The sequence below is a fragment of the Protobothrops mucrosquamatus genome, unplaced genomic scaffold, assembly GCF_001527695.2.
Source record: "Protobothrops mucrosquamatus isolate PMUCROS unplaced genomic scaffold, P.Mucros_1.0 scaffold_200, whole genome shotgun sequence".
NCBI classification, from domain to species: Eukaryota; Metazoa; Chordata; class Lepidosauria; order Squamata; family Viperidae; genus Protobothrops; species Protobothrops mucrosquamatus.
This window is the reverse complement of record NW_015386276.1, coordinates 29121-56172: the sequence shown is the minus strand read 5'-3', so window position 1 is coordinate 56172 and position 27052 is coordinate 29121. Positions and strand designations below refer to the sequence as shown.

The 27052-nt window shown below is 37.9% G+C and overlaps 1 protein-coding gene across 1 annotated transcript in view; it reads left to right on the top strand.

The window, feature by feature from the left end:
• The first annotated feature begins 363 nt into the window (after positions 1–363).
• The window catches only part of CFAP221 (cilia and flagella associated protein 221), a 42125-nt gene continuing 15436 nt past the window's right edge, over positions 364–27052 (top strand). The window contains exons 1-16 of the mRNA XM_015825593.1: positions 364–456; positions 5137–5298; positions 7268–7368; positions 8002–8088; positions 8218–8313; positions 10009–10109; positions 13939–14042; positions 15205–15364; positions 17616–17748; positions 17837–17948; positions 18519–18630; positions 19703–19790; positions 22505–22594; positions 23760–23855; positions 25624–25723; positions 26204–26340. Coding sequence (XP_015681079.1) covers positions 5160–5298; positions 7268–7368; positions 8002–8088; positions 8218–8313; positions 10009–10109; positions 13939–14042; positions 15205–15364; positions 17616–17748; positions 17837–17948; positions 18519–18630; positions 19703–19790; positions 22505–22594; positions 23760–23855; positions 25624–25723; positions 26204–26340 — 1656 coding nt within the window. The 5' untranslated portion in view covers positions 364–456; positions 5137–5159. The remainder of the gene's footprint in view (positions 457–5136; positions 5299–7267; positions 7369–8001; positions 8089–8217; positions 8314–10008; positions 10110–13938; positions 14043–15204; positions 15365–17615; positions 17749–17836; positions 17949–18518; positions 18631–19702; positions 19791–22504; positions 22595–23759; positions 23856–25623; positions 25724–26203; positions 26341–27052) is intronic.

Below are 27052 nucleotides of genomic sequence, written 5' to 3'. Positions count from 1 at the left end.
CTTCCAAATACAAATTAAAGTCTTGCAATCCCTTGGCCGCCTCGGCTAAATAATTAATTGCTATTAATCAATTGGTACAATTTGCTATTGATTAATTGCTATTAATTAATTGTGCAGTGCTGTCTCTATTATCCAACTCCAACTCTTTTCTAAGAGTTGCAACGCAACCCGAACAGACAAAGCCATTCTGCTTTCCACGGCTGAGAGAAACGTTCCGCGCTTTACTGACCGCCCGTCAGCACATTAGATCTCTTCTCCTTGTCTCCCCCTCCCATGGTTAGAGAATGGTACAGTCCAAAGCCCGCTTGGCGCTCTAGACTAGAACGTCGCAGTTGACGACCAGCATAGCAACCGAAGCTTTTGAGGCGGGCGGGCGCGAAGGGTTTTCTGCGCTACAGATCGCACCTGGCCGGTCCACGGCTCACTCCTTCCTCTGTGGAAGGATCTGCACTCCTGGTAGGTTCGCCGGTGCCTCGAAGCGAAGGACAAAATAAAGCTGGGAGGGGCCGGGGGGGGTAATTGCGAATTTCTGGGGTCCGCTGCAAATGCAAACTCCTTTCCTTCGGACAGCGCCTGCCCCCTTTGATCTAGTAGTGGCTTCTTTCTGTTTTGCCTCTTAGACTAAAAGTTACCACTTGCACATTTTAATACAGGCTCTTTGCCCACTTCACCAGAACTCTTTGCTTTAACTAGTTCCGAGGTCAAAGAATCATAGCGTTACAAGGGACCTTAGAGGTCTTCTAGTCCAACCTTTGCACTGAAGATTTCCCTTTTTTTTTTCCAGCAAGCATTCTGCTAAATTATCAGCACTCCACTCCGATGAATCTATGTATAAGCATGTGAAGAAGAAGCTAGCTTGCTTTTTTTCTTAGTACAAGATTGTTAATTATATTACATAATATACTTATATTATTTTTTAAATTATATATTTTTAAAAAAGGTATACACATAGTCATCGACTTAACAACCATTCATTTAGTGACCGTTCAAAGTTACAAGGGCACTGAAAAAAGTGACTTATGACCATTTTCCCCATTTACAACCATTGCTGCATCCCCATGGTCACGAAATTCAGACGCTTTGGAACTGGCTCATATTTATGATGGTTGCCGTGTCCAGGGATCATGTGATCATCTTTTGTGACCTTCTGACAAGCAAAGTCAATGGGTAAACCAAACTCACTTAACAACCCTATTACTAACTTAACAATTGCAGTGATTCACTTAACAACAGTGGCAAGAAAAGCCATAAAATGGGGCAAAACTCATTGAACAACTGTCTTGTGTAACAGCAGAAATTTTGGACTCAATGGTGGTTCAAGGACTACCTGTATGCACTTTGGCCATCTCAGCTGTGCGTTAATAGAAAAGGAAAGCTCTAGAACAGTGGTGGCGAACCTATGGCACGGGTGCCAGAGGCGGCACTCAGAGCCCTCTCTGGGGGCACGCGCGCCGTCACCCCAGTCCCAGGCCTTCAGCTGGGTTTTATAAAACCTTTTTGCTTTAGGCCTCCGTCGCCGTGTGCCAAAAAAAGAAAGGTTCAATCAATCAGTCAATTTCAACTTCTCGCGGGAAAAAAAATCTTGCAAAGTTGGAATTGATTGATTGAACTTTTTAGTCCCACCCACTGCAAACCATAGATAAATCTATCCCCTTACAGTATAATTATACCAAATTGGTATTTCAGCTAGTATATTTACTTTGACTGTTACGCTTCCAGAAGTATTCCTGGAATACCACCCTCTGTGGTCTCTTCAGAACTCTATGATTCTCTTTGGTATTTCCTACTCTTTCTCCATGTTGCCCTCGAAATAAATGAATGAACTATTCCTCCAGCATATGCTGGAATGACTGCCATTTCAGATTTTTTGGAACCAAGATACTGGAATCAAAGCTTACTGTTGGTTAGAAGGTCCAGTTCCTGTATATCTCAAATGGTTAGCTCTCTGAGCTAGGACAGTACAATAAGTTATATAGTAAAACATAACATATGTTTGGACTTTTTGACTTAATCTGTTTTGAAAGCATAATTCAAAGGGAGTATGAGCTGAGAAGAAGGGGGAATGGCTCAAAGTCACCCTTCCAGACCCACCAAAGACTTGAACCTGGCTCTTTTCAAAACTAGTCCATTTTTTATATACAGGATCCTTTTAAAGATACAAATATTGTAATTTGTTGTCCCCTATAACCTGCTGTATGTAACATAAATACATATTCATCTGTAATATTACCTTTTTGGTCGTACAGTATATTGGAAGTCCTATTAACTTTCCAATGGTCGTGTTACATGGCACAGTGGGAAGGTGTAATAAAAAAAAATCTGGTGGGTCACAGATTTGCCACCTACACTATATATCTAATCTATTGATGTTACAAAGAATGTGGCTGTATATGTTTTGTCCCATATCAAGTGTTTTCTTTTTGTCTATCTTCAAGTCAGACTCCATTCTTGATGAAAATGTCCTTGGACATTTCCTTGCAGTATTTTTGTGAACTGTAAGAAAGTGGTTTGCTATGGCCCTCTTTCAGGACAATTATGGTGATTAGTGTAGTCTACAGTTCTGGCATTCCCTGATAGTCTTGCATTCAAGTAAAAAGATAAAGGTTTCCCTGTCAGTCATGTCCAGCTCTGGGGCACGGTGCTCATCTCCATTTCTTGATCAAGGGAGCCAGTGTTGTCTGAAGACAATTTCCATGGTCAAGTGACCAGCATGGCTATATCCATAGGAGCACGGAATGCTGTTACCTTCCCACCAAAGTGGTACCTATTAATCTACTCACATTTGTATGCTTTCAAACTGCTACATGGGCAGGAGCTGGGGCAAATAATGGGAGCTCACCCTGCTGTGTGGAATTCAGGTCACAAACCAGGGCTGTCCACTCTCCAGCTGACAAGCTCAGCATCTTTAACCACTGAGTCATCATGCCCCATTGCATTCGAGTACTACTGATACTTACTATGTCTACATTGAAAAATCAAGAAGGAGTAACTTTTTTATGTCACTTTGCTGCCCAATCTTGTTGAGCTTTTAAACCCTTCAGCTAGGTGATGCTACCTGCTGAGGCAAGTCAGTATTATACTTTCTTGAAAGAGAGCTATGAAAGCTATGGCACAGCGATAAATTAAAAACAGCATCCTCGCCTTTTTTCTCCTCAATACAGGATCTCTCGCTCATGCCTTTTGCCAGCTAACTCAGCAGCCTAAAGCCATAATAGAACAAGGCTAGGGAAATTGATTCACACATCATATTAACCATACCCTAATGGAATTTGTTTGAAGTCTTGATGTGTGTTTTCAGTCATTGTCATTTGTAAACTAGGTTTTATGATTTGGCATGATGCAGGAGCTCAGGCAACTACAATTTACTAGTAAAGTGTTGTTAACAAAATTATGAATTGATACAGTGCATGGACCTAGCAGTGGGAGAGTGATGACATAGAAAATTGACAGCAGAAAAAGACACAGTCGTCCATCTAGTCTGCCCTTTGAGTGTTTCATTTTTGTTTTCTTTTTAATTTATATATTCATTGCATAGTCAGCCAGATGTTCAGACTGGTTTGGCATTTTTGTCTACCTGTCAAGTTCTTTCTGAGGACCTGCAATAGGCAGATGTGGATGTTTGATAGTATTACAGGTATTGTCACAGAATGTAAACTGTTTTGAGTAAAGCTGCCTTTTTCAATTGACTGATAGTGAATTTATCAGCGCTGATGATGCTCAAGTGATGCTCCAGTTGTTTTGGGATTGCACCCAAAGCTCCTATTTACCTTTGCTTTCTTTTTCCACAGTTATTCTATTTCTATTTGCAGGTCTTTATATTTTGTTATCTTCTCTTCTATTCTGCTGTCTCCAGGTACTGCCACATCCACTGTCCAGACTTTTTTGTCTTTCTTATCGACATTTGTTAAGTCTGGGGTGTTATGTGGCAGGTGCCTGTCTGCTTGCTATTATTTATTTATTCATTCATTCATTTGTTTTTATTTATTTATTTATTGTGTGGTTTTTTTTGTTTATTTAGTCGGATGATGGGCCTGTGTTTATCCCACGCATGTTTAAACTCAGTTACTGATGACTGACCCTCTACCTATGCTGGAAATTGTTTCCAGGCTTCTGTTACTCTTTCTTTGAAGTAATACTTTCTAACAATACTTCTGAACTTCCCTCCTGTCAATTTCAGATTATGTCCCTGTGTTCTTGATTTTTGCTTAATACTGAAAATACTGCCTTCTACAATCTTATTCACAATATATTTAAAGATTTCATTCATGTCCCACCCTTACCCTCCTCTCCTCCAGGTTGTACATATTCAGTTCCTCCAATCCCATTTTAAGTCATTTGGTTAAATGTAAGAAGCTTTGACACTGGGATGCTGTTTAATGGTCAGCTTCACATTACAATATATTGTATCTTCCTGAAAAAGTATTTTTTCCCCTTTGACATTGTGAGGGAATTGGCAAAGATAGATGTCAAAAAGTCAGATTTTGGGAACTGGAATTTTATAACTTAATTTTCTGTGCTAGCTAGCCTCAAGCTAGATTTAAATAACTCAGCTTATTCCAATTGGACATATAATTCCTTCTAGGTTCTACTATGTTTTATATTTATCTTCATTATGTAAACAACTCATTCTAAAGTTATTTTAAATTTTAAATGCTACTATTATGCCACATATTAATGTTTAGCGAATAAAGAAAGAACTGGAATAATTAAGATACTTCTAAATATTGTCTGAGGAGAATAATTATCAGATAGACAGATCCTGGGGTGGGAATCATTTCAAGCTGTGGCCAGCAATTATTTGTTTAATTTCATTGGAAAAATCTTAGTAATTTGTACACCACATAGCATTGGTGCATGTAGAATTTCTATATATAGCAGCACGGTGGCTCACCTCCCACTCAGAAGGTTGAGAGTTCAATGCCAGGTAGCTGGCAGATGTTTCTCTCCTAGGGTGCAAAGAAAAAATATCTGCTGCGAACTCCACATAGGCGTCAGGAAGGGCATGCTCAGTTCCCTCCAGTAGCCCTGACTCTACCCTTAATTAAGGGATTACAGGATCATAAAAAAGGGAGGGGTTATTTTTAATGTTTCATGTTTTATATCAGGTAACAAGGCATGATCTTTTTGATATTCTAGAAGCTGTAAATTCCAAGAAGAGGATGGAAGTTGTGAGTAATATTCAGACTGACTTCCACAGCACCAAAGAGTCTTTCAGAAGCCCTCCATCCTTTCTTCTGGACAGCTTTGTGGAGGAGCCCCAGAAAAGAACTGATGTTCCCCACCACCTCCTGGAATCAAGTGAGGGATAAGTTGACTATTTTCAGGCACAAAAAAAGAATTGTCGCTTACCTTAATAATCTTGACGAACTTGATTTTGTTTATCACCTTGGTTTATAGACAGAATCTTGTTGCACCTAAATTCATTTCAAATATAATAATTCAGTAGATTATCACCAGTTGTTCCCTTTTCTTCCTCCCTTGCAATCCACTCCTGAGGTTGGAGGATCCTTTCCAGCGGTTGAGGAAGAGGGAAACATAGTGGATTGCAAGTGGAGAACAGAGAATCTCACTGCACTAACAGTCCCCTTTTATATTATTTCAAGACATACATTATCATGTAAGATAATTTGAATCTGAATACTTTATTTCGCCAAGTGTGATTAGACACACAAAGAATATTTCTCTGGTACAGAAACTCTCAGTGTACATGCAAAGCAACAGAGTAATCACCATCATCATTGTCATAATACCAATAAGAGGAGGTAGTAAAGAAGAAAATAAGATGGATAAACGATAATACTACAGCCATACTACATGGGTAAATATACATAGTTGTAGGCAGCACTGACAAAGACAGACAGAAATGTCAGCTTACAATAATAAAAAAGAAGAAAATGAAAGGAAGAGAAGAGAAATAAAATAATGGAACAATAAAACAAACAATGAAAAAGCAACACAATGAGAATACAACAATATGATAACTAAAAAGATGGATGGGTGGAAAACAGAGCGGGGTGGGTGGGAGGTGGAATCTGCCATCAGTCCAGCAATACCTCCAGTGTAGAACTCCCCCATTTGATCCCCAGGCTCTTGCGGAAGGATAAGAGGGTGAGGGCAGATCTTAGAACTTAAGATATTCCAAAGCACAAGCACTGCAGCAGAGAAGGCTCCTGGATCACAATATTTGGATCTGATGGGATCTGAAGTAGGCCCTCTTGGCCTATATAATATAATTGAATAATACAATATAATTGATCTGCAGTTGAATCCCACACGTAATACTACCTTAAGATGAGGCCTAATATTGACCAGGGAAAAAAAAAGACTCTCAGATTGAGGAATGGGTAGCTTGTAATTTGGTAGGCTAAATGGACTGTTTTTGTGCAGGGAAGATCTTGAGGTAGATTATATCAGTCCATCTAATATCAGGTACGTTTTATCAGGTACGCCTGATCCACCAGTTGCGGCCTTTCCTGGACCGGGACGCCTTGCGCACAGTCACCCATGCTCTCGTCACCTCCCGCCTGGACTACTGTAACGCTCTCTACATGGGGCTCCCCTTGAGGAGCACTCGGAGGCTTCAACTGGTCCAGAATGCGGCCGCGCGGGCGGTGTTGGGAGGGACTCGTCGCTCCCATGTAACACCGTTGCTGCGCTAGCTGCACTGGCTGCCGGTGGCTTTCCAGGTGCGCTTCAAGGTGTTGGTTATCACCTTCAAAGCGCTCCATGGCATCGGACCTGGATATCTCCGAGACCGCCTTCTGCTGCAGATTACCCCCCATCGGCCGGTACGCTCCCACAGGGTGGGTCTCCTTAGGGTGCCGTCAGCCAGACAGTGCCGGCTGGCGACTCCCAGGGGGAGGGCCTTCTCAGTGGGAGCTCCCACCCTCTGGAACGAGCTACCCCCAGAGATCCGGGTGATTCCGGATCTCCCTTCCTTCCGCCGCGCCATCAAGGCATGGTTATTTCAGCAAGCAGGACTGGCCTAAGGGGAAATCTTTTAGTGGGGTTCTTAAACATTTTTAATTAATTATAGCCAATTTAAATATTTCTTTTTAACCAAGTTTTAAGGGGTGTCTTGGGGTGTATTTGTATTTTATTGGTTGTTAGCCGCCCTGAGTCCGTAAGGAGAAGGGCGGGGTAAAAGTTTAACTAATAAATAAAATAAATAAAATAATATTAGAAAAAAATAGAATAAAATTAGTCATAGTGAACGCCTGGGGCTATTGTCTGGCTGTGCCAATTATTGTTTCTTTTTTTGTTTCAGAGATTTATACAAAGCTATTAAGAAATAATGCTATACAGGCTAAACCTGCCATCATGCATTATGGAGGATTTGAGGCAGAAAAACATCATCAGCAAGTGCTGGTAAGTAACAAAAGAGTTGAGAGCTAATAGCCTCAAATTAGTTCATGCATTTATTAATTTATTTATTATTTACCCACATACATATCTTTGGTCACGTATATGTGAGATGGGTGGCCTTATGACTCAAAGCCACTTACAGTTTATAAAAATAATAACAAATATAAAACATAATTTTAAAAGCAATAAATTAATTACTGTTCATAAAAACTATTGTTGTCTTTGGGAGATATTCTTTGAGGGCATTTTAGAGGGAGGGAGCTGCTCCTGAGAATATGATTCTCCAGATCCCAGCATCCCACTTATTTTGTATTTTCTTTCTGCCAAGATGCAGTAGGGCAGACAGATTCTACAAGAAGAAGCAAGTCCCAAAGATAATGAGGTCCTAAACTGTATAAGGTGTTACATTCAGGACTTTAAATTGGCCTCAGAAGCCACAATCAACCAATGCAGCTCCTGCAGCATTACCCAGCTAGTTAGCTAGTTAGCAAACTGTATTCTGTTTCATTCCTGTCCCCCTTGTTAACTATGGGTTAACCATTTTATCTACATCACCTTCTGTCTGTAATTGTGCCTAAAATACTGACAGGAACATCTTTTTTTTTCTTTCTTTGAATTATTTGCTTTGTCCTACAGAAACTGATAAATATTTCCGGAGAAGTTATAAATATCCATATTATTCCGCCCGAGACAGACTATTTCCAGATCAGATATAACAAAATTGTAAGTGTATGTTCAGTAACCTTGAGAAGGCTCACATTTCATTTGTCTCTTCCTTTTTGAACTTCGCCAAATTGCAAAACAAATAGTTTGAAGCCTTCCATAGGAAATAGTTCTGCTCTGTTTTTATAGCAACGGCTTGTCCCTGGCTTGTCCATTACAGTAATGGTTGATTTCTGCCCTGATGAATGGCGATACTACTATGACTGCATCCGAATCCATTCTCAGGTAAGAAAAGACAATAGATCAAGGTAGGAACACCCCTCTTCCTGTAAATGCAAATCTATTTAGTGCTGACTCTTCATAATATCAGCACATGCAATGAATATTTTTACTATGCTTAGATTGAAGATTCTTTAGACTCTTTAGTGAGTAGCTTCTTTTACTAGTCAGCTTCTTTTACTCATTCTTTTTCCTCAAGTTATTTTGTTCCAACGCCAATCAAAAGAGAATGCACCCATTTGGGGAAAAAAACAGAAGCTCAAAAGGAATATATACTTCAGTTTAAAATAAAGTAGGTGACAGGTTTCCAGCATTTTCTTATTGTTTGCCTAGGAACTGGGATGCTTATTTAAAAACATCTATGAACATTTTGTAAGATGGAAGAAGGTTATCAGCTTCAATTCCAGTTGTGTACATGCAGCTTTCATATTAATTATGATGAACTTGTGGTACATTGGCCAAAATGTGCCAAAAGTGATCAGTAATTGTAATGACAATACCAATCACTTTGCCACATTTTGGCCAATTTATCACAAATTCAACCAAAGCTCAGTTTTATTCCAAATTTCTTCTTCTACTACTCTAACTAAGTTAGGATCTCTGATTTAGAGATTTTCTTGCAAACCAAGATACTGTTGCATCCCACCAACCAGGCAATACATTGATGCATAGTGAATTGTAATTAGGTTTAACTTTTTTTCTGTTTAGAACTCATGTTTCCAAGTACTTTGGCCTACTGTTTTTTACACCTTTTCTGCACTCAGCATAATATTTCTTCTTTTTTAATGCAATAATTTTTTTATTCAGAAAGTTAAAATACAAGCTTCAAAAAAAAAGAAATTTTATGAAATAAAACAAAGTTAGACAAAAATTTTAAAAAACATTCATTAGAAAAGACAAAACATACACAGCGAGATAGATAGATTAGGTAGAGATAGATAGAGATAGATAGATAGATAGAGAGAGAGGTAGATAGATAGATAGAGAGAGAGAGAGAGAGAGAGAGAGAGATAGTAGAGATAGAGATAGATAGAGATAGAGAGAGAGAGATAGAGATAGATAGATAGATAGATAGATAGATAGATAGATAGAGAGAGAGAGAGAGAGAGAGAGAGAGAGAGAGAGAGAGAGATAGCTCCCCCAGTTGAATACTGATAAATATATTGTGGCAATAATAGTTTCTGCCTCTTGCAAAGCAGGCCTACAATTTATAAACTTCTGCTTATCTATTTGCAACCAATTTAATCTGTCATCTCTCTACTATATCTAAGAAAAGGTAGCTAACAGGTAAACCAACAGCAAACGTAAACGTCAAAACCCTCCATTAACTATCTGTTATTGTATTAAACTTGTAGAAAGTCTACAATACTTCTTACCCTAAAAGAAGTAGCACGGCGTGCCTTGTGTGCGTGCAAGCAAGAGGAAAAATTCAGATCATGCTAATGTGGGGGTGGCAAAACTTCAAGAACAGGAATGGTAAATGGGTTTAAGTCCTCCCAGGTCTTAAATCTAGGAAAATATATACAATTAGGCTTTCATATGCTGCATATTTTATATTAGCTGGGAATTAAAATATCCCCATAATTATTTGAGCCACGTGAGCAGTGTAGCCTTAACTGGTGTAGGAGAGCAGAACTAGTTTCCCCCTAGGATCACAGTTCCCCTGAGACTGTCCGTATCCTTTTCTTCTTTTCTTCTCAGGGAGATGAAACTTTGCTGATCCCTCTCCATGCCTATCCTGTGATGAATAATGTAGATTTTCCATCCTACATTAATTTGTCGGATGTTCCTTTGGGACAATGGCAAGTGGCTATTAAAGCAATAACTTTTCTTTCATCTGTTTTTCGTGCATGATAAAAAGAATGAGCATAATTAGACTTTGGCCGGTGGGCAGTGAAAAAAAACCAGAATGCCTCATCCACAGCATTAATTCAACCGGGAAATGCAATTGAAGCTGTTTTTATTCTAACCGGCCGTATTTATATATTTTTCATTTGGTGACCAGGCACTGTGAAATGTAATTCTGGAATTACTTTGTAAAATTATTGGTAGCTATTAGACCCTGGTTGTGTTCACTGATGACTCCGAGAACATCTGTAAAGAGAGAAAATGAAAATAGGAGACTAAAAATCTAGATAAGATTTTTTTTGTTTTCTGGAGTCTTAAATTTGTTAACGAAATGTGATTGAGGCGGGTATTTTTCTTTATTTTTTTTTATTTTCCCCTTATCTTACTCTTTTGAAAAGGAAACAGGATGTGTTTCATCTTTTTCTCTGGATAAAGCATTCCCATCTTAACACCTTTAAACTGATGGGGATAAATGACTGTATACGCAGAAAGAATATGTCTGTGGATAACTGCTATGAGATAATAGTGTGTTCATAGTATAAACTTTTTTATTATTATTATTATTTATTAAATTTATAACTGAGTAGAATTGCTCACTTTCTGAGCTTGATTGTTTTCTTGCAGATGTTTCGTTACCCAAACTAGGTAATAACATCATCATGATTTTACCTAGTTTGGGTAATGAAACGTCTGCAAGAAAACAACCGAGCTCAGAGAGCACCAAGGACCCCTCATTTCATTCCTGTTCTCCTATATGAGTAGAATAACTTGGTAGTAGTAGTAGTAGTAGTAGTAGTAGTAGTAGTAGTAGTAGTAAGTTTTATATTCAAAAATATTATACCTGCCTGTTGAAGGGAGCCAGTTTACCTGCAATTCATGATGCCAACTTCAATTTTATATTCAAGCATTGAACTTCTTTCCTATTGTAGAAGCAGATGTATACATAATTGGAAAAAGTTATTTAAAGAGTGTTTTGTGATCTCTGTGCTGTAAATTTCACATATCTCTTGCTGGAGCAAGGTCTGAAATTTATGGCAGCCTTGCCTATCTGAGCATTCAGGATACTCTTGCATTATTTCATGAGAATGTGCAAATTCTCTGTCTAATATACTTGTTAGATGAACTGAGAATTATTTCCGAGCACATCTGAGTAGATTAGGGGATTATTCTTTCTTAGAATTTTTTTTACTTCTAAATCTTAGCATGTTTTTCTTTTTTACAAATGCTATCCTTTTTTCCTTTTTTTTCCTCCTGCTTTGTTCCTTGGTTTGTACTATTTGTCCATCCATGACTTCCTTTATTTACAAAGGATAGAAATGCTTCCCAGGTTGAACATCTTAAACACCCATCAAAGAAAGATACTGTTGTTACTATTCACACAAACAAGAAAGAGAGAAATAATTATTTTAAGGAAGAACTGTATGTAAACTACATTCCATTGTAATCAGCTAGACAGGATTTTAGTGAGACAGTTTATTTATATTGGAGTTCATGGAATGAAATATATTTAAATGGAGAATATTCAGATTTTTTTCTAAATAATAGTGAAGCAGGAATTGCTATCTGCACAGAAAAGTAAACTTGGGAAAAAATTATGAGATACTCAAGAAGGTACAAACTGAAGCTAGCTACAATAGCATTGGATTTTATAATAATAATAGTAGTAGTAGTAGTAGTAGTAATAATAATAATAATAATAATAATAATAATAATAATAGTAATAATAATAATAAAGTTGGAAGGGACCTTGGAGGTCATCGAGTCCAACCCCCTGCTCAGGCAGGAAACCCTACACCATTTCGGACAAATGGCTGTCCAGTCTCTTCTTAAAAACATCCAGTGTTGGAGCATTCACCGCTTCTGGAGACAGGTTGTTCCACTGGTTAATTGTTCTAACTGTCAGGAAGTTTCTCCTTAGTTCTAGGTTGCTTCTCTCCTTGATTAGTTTTCATCCATTGCTTCTTGTCCTGCCTTCAGGCGCTTTGGAAAATAGCTTGACTCCCTCTTCTTTGTGGCAGCCCCTGAGATATTGGAACACTGCTATCATGTCCCCCCTCATCCTTCTCTTCGTTAAACTAGCTCCATTGCCTAATCTAATGTCTGCCTAGAGTAGGGGTGTCAAACTGCCAGCCCATGGGCCGGTGTCATCGTGCCCACCCCATTGCCGGCAATGCAAAAAGAGTCACAATATGTCGCGATATGTTACGTGACATCGCAAGTTTGACACCCATGGCCTAGAGCAGTGGTGGCGAACCTATGGCATGTGTGCCAGAGGCAGCACTCGGAGCCCTCTCTGTGGGCACGCACGCCATTGCCCTAGCCCCGCCTCCCCCCGCAGCCCCCTCCTCACCAGCAGCCCCCCCAGAGGAGAGTCTCCCCAAGGCACAGCCCTCACAGAGCAGCGCAGCCAAGGACATGGCAGCCGGGCAAAGACTCCTCCCTTGCGCCCCATCGTGTGCAGATGATGCTGCGGGATGCTGGCAGAGGGCGTGGCTACCATGGCACTGCAAGGCCACCTGGGCGATCTGCTGCAGCAGGCTGTGGAGGTGGTGAGTGGCCCTGCCGGTGGGCGGGGCAGGGGCGGAGCGCGGGCAGGCTGGGGGGGTGGGATGGTTTTTGGGCACTCGGTCTCTAAAAGGTTCGCCATCACTGGCCTAGAGGGTCATACAGAATTGGATTCAGTACTTCACCCTTGTATTCCATACTGAGGTTTGGAGTAAAGCTTATTTATTGATTTAAACTGCTGCCCTAAACAAGAAATGAACTCATGCACGTAATCAGAGCAACTTTTAAACAAGCCTTTATAAATATGGTACAGTACATGCAGTATGTATTACAAGTAAGAGGCAAGTTATAGATTCAGTTTTCCTCAATTCTAGCATTTTAGGTACAGAAATTTAGTTTCCAAATGTCTCCTGCTATAGAAAAACAACTTTCCAGCAAGTTATTTCTGTGACTGGTGTTTGCTTTTATTATCCCTGTCATTCCATTTCAAGGATCCCATTAATGGAAGTGAAGAATTGTAAATCTTCCAGCCACAGCCGTAGTGATTTTTTTCAGATTAGTTTACAGAATTAAATTTACTGAATTAAAACGTGCAGTTTCATAGACTTTGCTGTGTTTTACAAATAGAAGCAAAGTCTCTGAGGTTGCATGTTTTTAAATCAAAACAACTAGGGCAATATTGCAGACCTACGGTGTTAAGGAAGTAAGCCTCACTGAATTCAGCAGGATTTCAGGGAGATGGTTGGTATAAAAATATGAGATATAAATAAATAAATTATAGTGGTGAAGTTTTAATTGTTAATTTTTAAAAAGGAAGGATATTTAAATTTAAATCAAGCGAGGTCTATTTTTTACTCACGAAAACAGGAAGCTGCTTTTTCTTTGATATGAATTGATAATGCAAAAGCTCAAGCCTCACTAAAATAAATTACATACATACAGAGGTAAATGCATATGTGTTTTCAATTATTAATGCGAGACGGCCAATTTTCATAAAATATGAAATCGTGACTTATCTAATGTAGTGGCTTGATTAGGGCTGCATATTCATGTAATTCATTCTCCAGTAACTATAGGAAATACTTTTAAATAAAATTTGGATGCAAATCATTTAAATTTGCAGGCTTTAACTTAACACATGGCAGGCATTATTTTGAAAATTGTTCTCCTGTTTCATGCCATCATATCAGCATATTTTCTGCCCTGCTACTGCTGGAATGATAAAGTTAAAAATTTGAATATAATTATTTACTGTTTGGTCCTCTTCTCCTTTTTCAGTAAGCCCTATGTGATCCCATTGCAGTGTAGCTGCCCCATAGATTTTGAGTTTCAGGTTGAATACCTTCAGCCCCACAAAGCCTTTACTGTACAACCCATGTCAGGTAAGTTCTGAAAGGGAAACTGTGTTTCATGAATGTTTGGAATTTTACATAGTAATATGAATGAATGAACCTTAAATGTCTATCTCCCAGAATGATTTCATGCATCACATTAAGTCATCCCAAGTTCTGTTTGAATTTGACTTAGCACGCTATGTGATCCCATCCCATCCATAGGAAGGACATGTATATACGTCCTTCCTACTCTATCTTGATAATGGGGACATTTGCTCAAGCATAAATCTTCGGAATACAGACAATCTTCCCAAAACTTAGCCTGCCTTGGATGCCAATCTCAGTAGGATAGGAATAGTTCACAGACCCTGTCTTTATAAAGCTAACCAAAACTGACCTTTTGCAATCAAAACACTTTATGTTGGTTTTAAATCGTCTGCATCACTGTGTCCAGACATTGGAATGAACAATAAGAAAAACAATGGGAAGGATCTGACAAAAGGATGAACTAGGAAAGCCATGTCACGAACTTCTTAGAAAGCAATCTTAACTGAAATTCAAGGGGAAGCAATGTATCAAAACTTTCAAAACACACCGATTCACACAGGCAGAAGTTCTTTTATTGGGCTTTTCAGTGCAGTGCATCTAACTTTTGGGAAATTGACCTTACCCTCCAATTCAAAACAGCAGAATGATCTGAAGGAGATGGGTGGTTGAGAAATGTGAACACTAACTTGTTAAAATTATTATATTAGCTCTAAATTGATTATTTGGGAAACTTGATCCAAGTCTTTCCAGGGGAAAAAAGAGGCTTTTGAATTCAAAAACCATTTAGTTCCAAACTATTTTTATTCCAAAATGATCTTTTGGTACATTGGGCCAGCAGGAACAATCAATGTATGATATGTAGAAAGGTGCAGAGAGGGGATACCTAAATTCTCTTTAGAAAGCAATCTGAGTAGTTGAAGGTTGTTTTGCCTACCAATATTTGGTTTTCCAATCAGCTGATCAAAATCATTTCTCTCTTACGGCACCTGGACCAACATGCACACACACACACACACACACACACACAGAGAGAGAGAGAGAGAGAGAGAGAGAGAGAGAGAGAGAGAGAGAGAGTGTATATGTATTTAGACAGGAAAATAATAGCAGACTTTTAGAGTTAAATGCATTAACTATAACCTAACATTCGATTTGTTCGTTACAGGAATAATTCCAGCCAGTGGGAAATCAGAAGTGATAGTTACGTTTGCACCTTTTGAATATGGGACAGCCCAAATAAAAATCCAGTTGTGGATTTCACAGTTTAACTCAAAACCTTACACTTGTACGTTTACGGGAACATCTACCCCATACCTAAGTTTAACGTATGTGAAGTTCATCATGTTTTGAATATTAGTTAACAGAGATCTTTACTAGATGATATTTCCAACTGAGGGTTTTCTGTTCAAAAAAACTATATCAACTGAGTAGGTCAAACTCCCCAAAACATATCATGTTGAAAAAGTTAATTACATTTATCTCCCATTGAAATTGATGTACTGTAAAATATCAGTCCTGGTTAAACTCTTTTTTGCACGGCAATCTGTAGGTGCTTGCCTCAATGAAAGTTTGACCAGACCAGGTTTATTAAGGCTCCCAGTTGGTGGATTCTCCTGCCTCTTTACCCTTTCTGGACCAGTGAAAAGAAAACATTGTTCAACTATGTTTCCTGTCACTTGGGCTAGTAGAAGAAAGTAGCAAAACTATTAATTATTTCACAAAACAATTGGCCATGGAGAACAATGGCTGGAGGGGAAATTTGGGTGAAAATTCCCATTTGAGTTGTAAGGTGTGAGGCAGTATGTCAGCAACAGAGTCACCTAAATATACAGGTAGTTTTCGACCTACAACAGTTTATTTAGTGACTGTTTGAAATTACAACGGCATTGAAAAAAATGACTTATGTCCATTTTTCACACTTAGGACCGTTGTAGCATCCCCATGGTCACATGATTTACATTCAAATGCTTGACAACTGGTTCATATTTATGACAGCTGCAGCGTCCCGGGGTCATGTGTCCGTCTAACAAACAAAGTCAATGGGGAAGCCAGATGCACTTAGCAACAACTTACTAATTTAACAACAGCAGTGATTCACTTAACGAATGTGGCAAGAAAAGTCGTAAAATGGGACAAAACTCACAAATGTCTCACTTAGCAACATAAATTCTGGGCTCAATTGTGGTCGTAAGTCGAGGACTATCTGTAAAAAGAAACAAATGGAACCAAGTCATTATAAAATGGTTCAACAGTCATAGGCCCCTTCCACCTGCAAGGGACTCGCCAGTATTGGCATTGCACGTCCCTGCTGTGTTATGGATTCCAGCTGTCTTCAGAAACTAAACTTATTAACTCATGATGATTAACACAAGTTAATCAACTCAACTCCAACATCAGAGGAAACACTGTGATGATAATACTTCCTCCAAATTTGTGAAGTAGTTTTCACATTGTTGGGAACTCCAGCCTCATCTGTCTCCTGGATTTCTCTTCTCCTCTTCCTCCAAGACGCCATGAGGCTATGACTTCTCCCCAATCCCAACTGCACAGAAAAGCAGCTTTACTGTTCCCTGAGGAGGGGTCAGCCTGCTTTTTTTTCCCCTTCTCTCATTTTTTAGCTAATGCAGCATGACATATGATGGAGACAAGCAGTAGAAGACCAGTAGAAGACTCCTCTTTTTGATACTCCATCTATAAACTAGCTGCAGGAAGCATTGACAAGTGCCAAGTGGTTACAGTTGATCACTACAGTGATGAGGGCAAAGGTGATGTCTGTGAGGAAAGAAGACATACTATTTGAGTCAGGAGAACATCATTCCAGAAACATTCAATCATATCTAAGCCTTCAGAGCACCAGGGAGAAAGCTGCCCTGAAGACATTTAAAGAATAGACTGTTTTGGAGTAATGACCAAAACAAGCCAGTCTAAAATAAATAATATGCAAAGATTTTAATTGCAATTGAGTCTGGAGAAGTGAAATTGTATCCCAGTCCATTGCAGCAATTTGCCAAAATTGGCCTCAGAAGCAGATCTCAGGAATCCCGCTAAAGTGTGTTTCAAAGGGAGAAGCATTTGCTACAAGATTTTTCTCCAGTCCAAATGAAAATCTGAATTGGATAACAGTTTTGGACTCCCCTTGGTTATCGCCATCACATTCCATTATTCCCCAATTCTACTGGTGTTATGCTCTAGCACAGTGGTGGGGAATTATGCCCCTTTTATGACTTGTGAACTTCAACTCCCAGAATTCCTGGGCCAACCATACTGGCTTAGGAATTTTGGGAGTTGAAGCCCACAAGTCATAAAGGGGCCATTGTTGCTCTAGCACATCCCTTTCTTTTTCCTCAAAAGCAGGAACCGGTTTAATGTATATGGTAAAAAGGCAAATGTTTCCAATCTCCATTTGTGCTGCATAATTTGATCTGTGTTCCACGTGTGCTATGGCTATGTAATTTTCCCAAGGGATCCTCTCTTTGGTAGAGCTTTACCTTTCTATAGCAATATTTTATTGCCCAGATAATAAAGCTAATGTGTGTTTTTCCCCTAAAATTGCTGTACTTTTTTTCTCAATTCCAGAAGGGGAGACTTTGAGGACCAAGAGTCACTTTTGCATAGAATACCAAAGTCTTCTGAAAAAGCCGTGTTTTGCCTGCCACAGAAAACAATATCACCGAAAGAAAAAAAATCCAGGCCGCTACAAAAAGGACAGGTACAGAATGGACAAAAAATAAGTATTGCTGTATAGGAAGGAAATAACATCCATCAGTCATTTTGACATAACCTATTTATTTTCGTAGACTATTGAATATAAAAACTTGAGGTTCCCTGTTGATTTGTCAAATCCTTACGCTGTGGGAACAGTTTTGATTCAAGAACCAGGCAAATTGAAGATTAAACATTTAAGAGAAGGTAATAACTTTTATTATTATTGTTTGGTCGCATAATCAGCCAAATATTTAGACTCAATTTGGCATTTTTATCCACCGATCAAGTCCTTCTCAAGGATAGTTAGGCAGATGTTGTTTGATGGTGGTAAAGGTCTCAGCACAGGATGGAAGCTGTTCCAGTAAAGCTGCCTTTTGCAATTGACTGATGGTAATTTTGTCAATGCTGATGTATGTTCTTATATACTTAATATTCGATTTCATCCTGCCCTTTTATATATAGTTTGAATTTATTTTACCAAGGAGTCCACAAATTATATACTGTATATATAATAAATTAGCATTTATTGTACAGAGTATATGTAGGATGGCATTGCATAGGAAGTAATATAAATTCTATTTAATAATAATTAAATTAAATATCGTAGGATGTTCCTGATATCAGTGCAGAGTTTTGAAATCTTGCATCTTCTCAATAATTCTGCTTCTTTCAGACATTTAATAATGGGAAATATGCTTAAAGCTATCATGAAGCAAATAATTCATTGCCCTTTTAATATCCTGATTAACAGTTTTTAATTTCTGTGTTATGCAGTTCTAGGAGGACAAGGTGATGGAGGGACTAAAACACGACAGATAAAAGAAGCTGTTTTTCAGCTGAAAGTCAAACAGGATGTACAAGAAGAGGAAATTAATCAACTTAAGTGGTGAGTGATGGCACACTTTATACCAAATGAAGGAAGTTAAAATAACTCTTCCAATCAAATCATTCTGCCACTTAGCATATTAATAAAGGAGGTTTTGTAATAAAAGTTACATTATTATCGTTTCTCAGTTTGTAACTGATTACAGTTATTACATGTACTAAAAATTAAAAACTGTGGTTAGTTGTTTCATTGCAGGTGAGAAGAAAATACCAACAAAAGAGACATTTTTAAATCTGTCTAATGTTGGCTTTGTAATAACTCTAGGTGTAGTAACATAAACATCCAAGGATGATAAAGAGGCTTGTTAGAGGTTTTAGAATAATGTGAAAAAGCAGAAGTAGTAAGAGAGAATAATAAATAATCAGGTGTATTGCTGATTGATTGATTGCCTTAACCTGAACAGAAGCATTGCTGCAAAGCCACCAATGAGTACAATCTATTGACTAGATTAACACAATGCTCTAAGACACGGGTGTCAAACTCGATCACGTCATGTGACATAACAAACCCAAGCAAAGTATAATATGTTAACCTAATTTCTACTTACGAACCGTAATTTGTGGTTTAGTGCGCTCTGTGAATCCAGCCATTGTGATATGTTTAAAAACCAGAGTTGAAACAAGCCATGATTTTACATGTGTATGAATTAGCCATTATGATCTTTGACCTGGCTTGTTCATTATTAATTACAAGTCCCTCAGCTCTAAATTTGTGAAAATCCTATGGAGCATAAGTCAGCCAAGGTAAGCATTTTAAAATCATGTGACTTCAGAAAGACAAATTTAAGCATGTGCTCATTTCTTTGACTAAAATAAGTGGATTTCTAAAATGTTCAACTCTAGCATATCGTTATCCATTCTGTCGCCTCACTGTCAGTCATGTGCATCAACACAGTCGTGTGTGTGTGTTTAGTGAAATGACAGTAGCTGGTCAGTGGACAGGTAATCTACAAAAGCTGTTTTTATATAAGGTTTATTTTTCTTCAGATGGAAAAATTATTGATCAGGAGTGCTGTGTCTGAACTGATTTTTTTTTCCACTAAAACTCTTTTTCTTTTGAATTTCAAACGTAGGCAAGTTCATTTAGGTAAAGATCCCATATGTACAACTGTTCAAAAACAAATCCTTGAAGATCGACTGAAAGAAGAAGAACTTTACAAGGTGAGGATAAAGTACAAAAATAACCCCTGGCTTTACATATATATCTATGGAGATTCATCAAGGTCATGGTTGTTCCAGAGATGTTTTTCTTTTTTTTCAAAAAGCAGCTGGACTTTCTTGGTGTTTTCTTTGAAAATCTTTTGCTTCAGGAACTGAGGAAGCTTCTTGAATGAGAAGCAAAACATTTTCAAAGAAAACACCAAGAAAGTCCAGCTGCCTTGGGGAAAGAAACACCTTTGGGACTCTGGCTTCATACATTCTGGGAAATATCAGGGACCCACCCAAGAGGGTAGACAAATTTTTTAGACTAAAGAGGATGGGATTTTTATCTTGAAGCAAAGCAGACATCATCCTTGCTGCCACAATCTTTTGTATTTGTATGTCTTATTCTTATTTTAAAAATGGTTTATTTTCCTAACTCAGAGTTCACATGCAAAGTCAAAAGAAAAGAGGAGCAGCAGAAGAGAAATGGGGATAGTCTGCTGGACAATCCCCTTGGGAACGTCTCTAGCCATAGTCTCTTGTGGTTTGGATCCAAAGATAGCACTACTGCTTTATTTCTTTTGGAGTCCTTCATTTTGTATATCTCAGACTGCACTCGGATGATGTCCTGTCCTGGTGTAGAAGAACATGAGCTCCTCTATAAAAACCAGAGATCTGTCGCTTTCCAACCCTTTGTTTTTATTTATGTTCTTTACTTTAATCGTATTGAGGCCCATTGTCTCCCACAACTATTCATCTTCCTCAATTTATTATTTTTTTTTTCAAAAGATAGCTCTCTATTCCAACTCAGTTGTCTTTGAAAGAGATATATTTTAATGAACAGCAAGGAGGAGGAGCTGGATTGATGGTGTTATAATTACAATCTTTTCCCAAGCACCTTGAAATGATTATTAGGGCTGTACAGCAATCCAGATTGAAAGTGGAAAATTGCTTGGCCTTGTGTGGTCATAATGGCATAAGATCAGGAAAAGGTGCTGCTTCACTATAGAGCCATTACCAACTTGATGGTACATGATCCACCTTTAAGAAAGTATCAATGGATCTTATTTGGGCTTCCATGCAGATTCCAAATCACCTTTTCATTTTCAAGTGTAAGTTCCTGCATGGCTTTGATTATTGTCCCTGGAGGCCTGTTCTTATAGTTCTCAAAGGAATCCCACTGAACATAGTTGGATTTCATTCCGAATAGGTTGAAGAACTTCGACTTAAGATTGCTTTCAGCTGTATAAAATGATCTAAAGAATCCATGTATCATCTTCAATCACTTTTTTTCTTTTAATTATTCTAATTAAAATTTCTCATTTGTCAATATCTCTATTAGATACAGGTAGTCCTCAAGTCATGGTCACAATTGGGATGGGAATTTCCATCATACATTGGTCCAATTGTAAAGCAAGCCATCACAGGACCAGACTCAATTTTATCACCATTTTTACCATGGTTGTTAGTGAATCACATGGTCGCTAAGCAAATCCGGCTTCCCCAATTGACTTTGCTTGTTGGAGACTGACTGGGAAGATTGCAGATCATGATCATGTGACTACAAGACATTGCAAACATTGTAAAGGCGAGCTACTTGCCAAGTGCTTGAATTGTGATCATAGGATTGTGCAACAGACATAACTTTGAGGGCGAATCATAAGTAACTTTCCAAGGCTATCGTAACTTTGAACCATCGTTAAAAAAACTGTCATAAGTTGAGGATTACCTGTAAGAAGATACCATTGAGTTGAACCTTACCCCTCACAATTTATGGATGAATGTTTACCATTTCAACCTGTCCTTGCAAATAATCCATAGCTGTGTCAAGGACATTCCAGTGAACTTGATTCCCATCTTTCCACTTAACCTATATTCTCTTCCTTCAATCTTCCCAAGAACAGTCCTTCTTTTTTGTAGTTCATCATCTGCTCAGTGGACATGTTTTCTATTTGCCAATCATCACTTCATTAAAGCACACACCATTTGTTTGGTTCAGGATTAAAGGGTTCATTCTTTTTGTGTAGTATGCTTATATCAAATCAAATAGTTCTGAGAAGAAACATTCTGAAATAGGTTAAAGAGAAAAAGAGTCATATATAAATGTCTATGGAGATTCTCAGTCATCCAGGTCATGGTTGTCCCAAAGGTGCTTTTTCAAAAGGCAACTGGGCTTTGTTTTTTCCTTGAAGACGTTTCGCTTCTCATTCAAGAAGCTTCTTCAGTTCTTCAAGGTCTTTGTCTTCAAGGAAAAACAAAGTCCAGTTGCCTTTTGAAAAAGCACCTTTGGGCCATATATAAATCTCATTAGATTCCCGGGAAGTATAATGTTACAATTAATTTTTCACTAATGGAGGAAAACAATGATGCTACAGTATTTGAAACTTTGTGTCTGAAAACAGCCCTATTCTGTCATGGGAATTAAGAGCCTTGGATTGTCCAGATGTTTTAGACTTCAATATCTTCTAGTTCCAAACAATATAATGGCAAAAAAAGTGTTGGAACTGTAGTTTAAAACATCTGGCAGATTGCATGTCTATTCCTGCTTTACATCCACAGCAATTTCTGTGTGGGTGGTCATAGCAACCGTGTGGATAAGATACATATATTTTGCATGCAACATTTTGCTAATCAGCTCTGCTCATAACTTCTTGGAAAACTACCCTACTAAACACAGTGCTTTTGATTAATGTGTTTTGTTCATTCATCCATTCATTTATGGTCCAAACTAGGTTAAAAGAAGAGACCCCGTTCTGGAGAAGGAGTTTGAAAGAAAGCATATTGAAATCTCTGTGAAACGTATCGTCCGACACGTCAGTGAGGTGTGGATTTGTTAAAAACGTTCAAAGGTTTAAAAAGGGTGAAAAGTACATGGATTTTACAGGTTACAATATACAAGTAAATGTTTATTTCCATTGCCAGAAACGTAACAGGAGGAGAGGTCTAGAATGTTTGGAGTTGCACAAGTGAGAATTAGATTAGTATCGCTCAGGGATCAGGTGGAAGATAGGAGGTTTAACAGGATTCTCCTAGATTTAATTCATGTGATGTTGGTTAAAAAAAAGAAATTATGTTGTCATTATAAACCTTTGATTATGATTTAGATTAGATTTTTTAAAAAATAATTATTCTTTAATTTTAATAATCTCCCCACAATCCTTACCTAACATGGCCAAATTCAGGGAAGTTGAAGGTTAAAACATCTGCGAATTGAAGAAGACTAAGCCATTTGTCCAAAATGGTATAGGATTTCCTGCCTGAGCAGGAGGTTGGATTAGATGACCTCCAAGGTCCCTTCCAACTTTATCATCGTTGTCGTCATAGTCGTGATCATCATCATCACCATCATCATCATCATCATCATCATTATTATTATTATGTTAGAATTTCAAAGGTAAACACATTTGCAGGTAGTCCTTGACTTACAATCACAATTGAGCCCAAATTTTCCATTACTAAACAAGATTTTTAAGTGAGTTTTGCCCCATTTATGACCTTACTTGCCCTGGTTGCTAAGTTAGTGACATGGTTGTTAAGTCAATCTGCTTTCCCCATTGACTTTGCTTGTCAAAAGGTTGCAAAAGGGGATCACATGACCTCAAGACACTGCAACCATCATAAATACATGTCTGTTGCCAAGTGACTGGGGATGCCACAACAGTCATAAATATGAAAAACAGTCATAAGTCACGTTTTTTCGATGCCGTTGTAACTTCATACAGTCACTAAATGAATGGTTGTAAGTCGAGGACTTCCTGTATCAATAGGTACTGCTTAAGTAATTGGTTCAGGTGTCTCTTCTTCTTTTCTTTTATACTTTTCCCGCTTACCCCTTTGGGTGTCAGGGGAGATACAAAGTTCAGAATTACTGAGATGGAATGTTCCATTGTTAAACTAGATGTAGTACATTAATTCGATAGCCTCATTGCTTAAAATTCCAAACTCTGAATATTTATGGCTGCGACTTTCTTTCTTGTGTGCCAATAGCGTCCTCAGTTTCAGCCTACTTTTGACCTTCTGCTTAATAATCCATGGTATCACAAGCATAGAATTCAACAGAGATTCCAGCAAGCTGCGCGAAAGGTACTGAAACAAAATTGCTGCAGGTAAATACACATGTGCAGATACTAGCTGCAGATATGTTATTCATTTGCACAGCCTTTTTTTTGCTGATCCTATAGATATACGGTACTTGATCACTTTGCCTAAGAGATGAATGCTTTTTAAAATTGTACTTATTGGAAATGTTGTAGATTCACAGTGTATACGTGCATACATAGAGTTGTATATCTTTATCCCAGAAAAACTTTTCACTGAATTGAAGTGGAGGGGGTGGGGTCTATATTTGTTATTTGCATAAGAGTAAACTCTGCAGAGTTCTGTTGGTCTTTTTTTCTGAGTATATATAATAGGATCTCTGTGTTTTATTTTTCCATATAGAAATGTCGCCCTTCAGATTTTGCTTCAGTATGAAAAGCTCTAAGTTCTGATCAAAAAGTCTGAGCATTAAAATGAAGGAATTCCAATATATATTATAAAGCTATTATAATCTTTAACATTCACAACAGTTGGCTCTAATTTTTTTTTATATCTGTTGACTGATAAATCTTGAAATTTAGAAAAGATGTCCCTCAATTTTCAATTGCTGTAATAAATTAAAATAATTTGAAATATATAATATCAGTTTAGTCAGTATTAATCCCGTTTTGCGCACTCCACATATTCTCTAGGCAATTTTTCAGATGCACAACTGTAATAATACTTAGTATCAAAGAATAATATCCTATTATTGAAGAACTAAAAAATTATCGTAATTCAATTCCAGATTTTAATGAGATATTATATTTCTTTTCCCCACGCTGGTCATACTCTTCTGCTGATCAAATTCTATTTTAATAAATTCATGCTATTAACTAGTTTGCTTTTAACCTGCTATTGCAGTTGTTATATTTACTCTTTTCAATACAGTGCTACCTTCTGAGTTAACTATTTGGGGAAATTAACACGAGATAGTTAATTTCCCCAAATAAATAAATAAGTGACAATAATAAAAGCTTCGCCATGCACTTTCTGCTTTTTAATTGGCTCAATCTAGTTATCATGGTTATGAAGATTAACTGGCTGTGTACCATGTTAAATTTTACAAATTATGACTAGTAATTGTCTAGTACCCGAATCGGAATATTTACTATGCAAAGTTTTGTGCTCCCTTAATATTTTTTTTCTATAATTTTATAAGTTTATTTTTGGAAATCTGGGTGTACAGTTACAATTAGGATAAGCCTAGGCTTGCAGTATGTTTACTCCAATGTGTTTAGTCTATTATTCCCCATCATATGGTACTTTCCAGATATTTCAGACCTGCATCTTGCACAGTCATAGCCTGCACAGTGAAATACCAGGTTTACTGGGGATTCTGGGAGTTGTAGTCACCAAATTCTGAGTAATTAATGCATTGGTGAACATCTTTCAGCTTTCTGTTATTTTACATCATTTCAGGATATTGAACACTTTGCAGTTTTTGACCTATTTGCAAAACGTATGCACCCATTCTTGGATTCCATTCAAAACTGTGTATTGGTCTGTTGTCTCAAATATTTATCTTTAGGGTATCTCAGTGTTTATTTATTGTGCCTTAGTTTTTTAAAAGATTTAATGTGCCAGAAGGTTATGTGTCTATATGTTTTCAAGATTATTCTATAAACATTTATGTTCTATAAACATTTATGTTTTTAATAGAAAAAAACTGAGTCTACCACTTTCTAGACTGATTGACTGATAGCTCAAAAACAGAGACCACTTTTACAGAATTATTGAAAATCCACTGAATAGGTCTTAATCGTTTTCATAGGTCCTGATTCAGATTCGGCTAGATAAAGTGATAAACTTGCTTCATGACGTATTTAAGCGGTACAAAGAACAAGAAGAGGAAGAGAAGAGATTAATATCAGGTAAGCCATCAGAATTACACCACTATTGCCAGTTTTTGCTTCCTTTACAAGTACAGGTCATTTCATAGGTTGCAATTAAAATACGTGCTGCCGCAGTGTGTAAAATGTGCGATGAAAACATGGGATTTATTAGAGGGAAATAATTAGAAAAATATTTCCGTGAAGGTGGCTTCCATTTTCAAGTGGCCTGTGTCTCTTCATTGTGCTGCATTCCCCACTTCTTTGTGGATGGGCCATAGCTCACAACTTTTGAGGCCACAGAAGATGGGTAAATAGGTTGTCCCATTTACTTCGACTCATAAAAGTCAAGGGGTAGAGCACCAGGAAAAGATGAAAAGACACAGCTTGTCCCCTTCCTTCTCATCCTTGAAGTCAAGAGGTAAATGAGCAGGTGAAGCACCAGAATGCTTCCCTGTCACCCACCTAATGTTCTTATACTTCAGATCTTAGCATTTGTCCGTGTCTGTCTCCGTGTGACAGAATGCAGCAGTTTTAAAACATCCAGCACCGCTGCTATAAACGAAGAGGAGAAGAGAATGCCTTTTGCCTTGATTGCAGCTCGAATACAGCCGTTCGAATTCCCTACCTACAATCCACCACAATGGGCTGATGAACTGGTAAGTAGCACTAGCAGGATACCAACAATGCAGTCTTGAAGAGTCCTCTTTGAACCCTGTTTTTTTTCTCTCTGAAGCCACCCATCTGTAGAACCAGCATCCATGAAGCTGTCAAAACAAGTTTGTCAGCCTTATGAGCGCCAAACTCAATTCTCTTAATTTTTCACGGTTGCCCTTTTAGACGATCCTATTAAAGGTATTATCCTAAAACAGATCTTGGAATTTTTTTTTTCTTTTCTTACATGAGCCAAGGTGGCCATCATCGTTGTTCAAGTGAAACCTGATTCAGCAAATGTGTACATAAATTTATTTATTTAAAAAAATGCATAGGGTCTTCCATCTTAAATACATACACTGGGTGGCTAACAACCAAATAACCAAAAATAAATTAAAAAACTCTGTAGCCTCTATAGAGCCTCAAACAAACTGTAGCTAGAATATAAAAAGAAAGGGTTGGAGCATATTGAAACAGAATCAAGGGAATGGCAATGAAAAATAAGTCATTTTTATCATAGAAGAAGAGAGAGAACAGGAAGTGAGGAAAAACGAATCTCTGAAGCTGGCTACCCTCATTAGCTTGGTTTTCAAAAGGCTTTTCTCTGTCAGGTTGGAATAATTTTTTTTAAGTGAAAATCAAGATTTTAAATGAAAAATCAAGAAATACAATAGAAATACATGAGCCAAGCCAGCAGCTCCTTCTGTTCCAAATCAC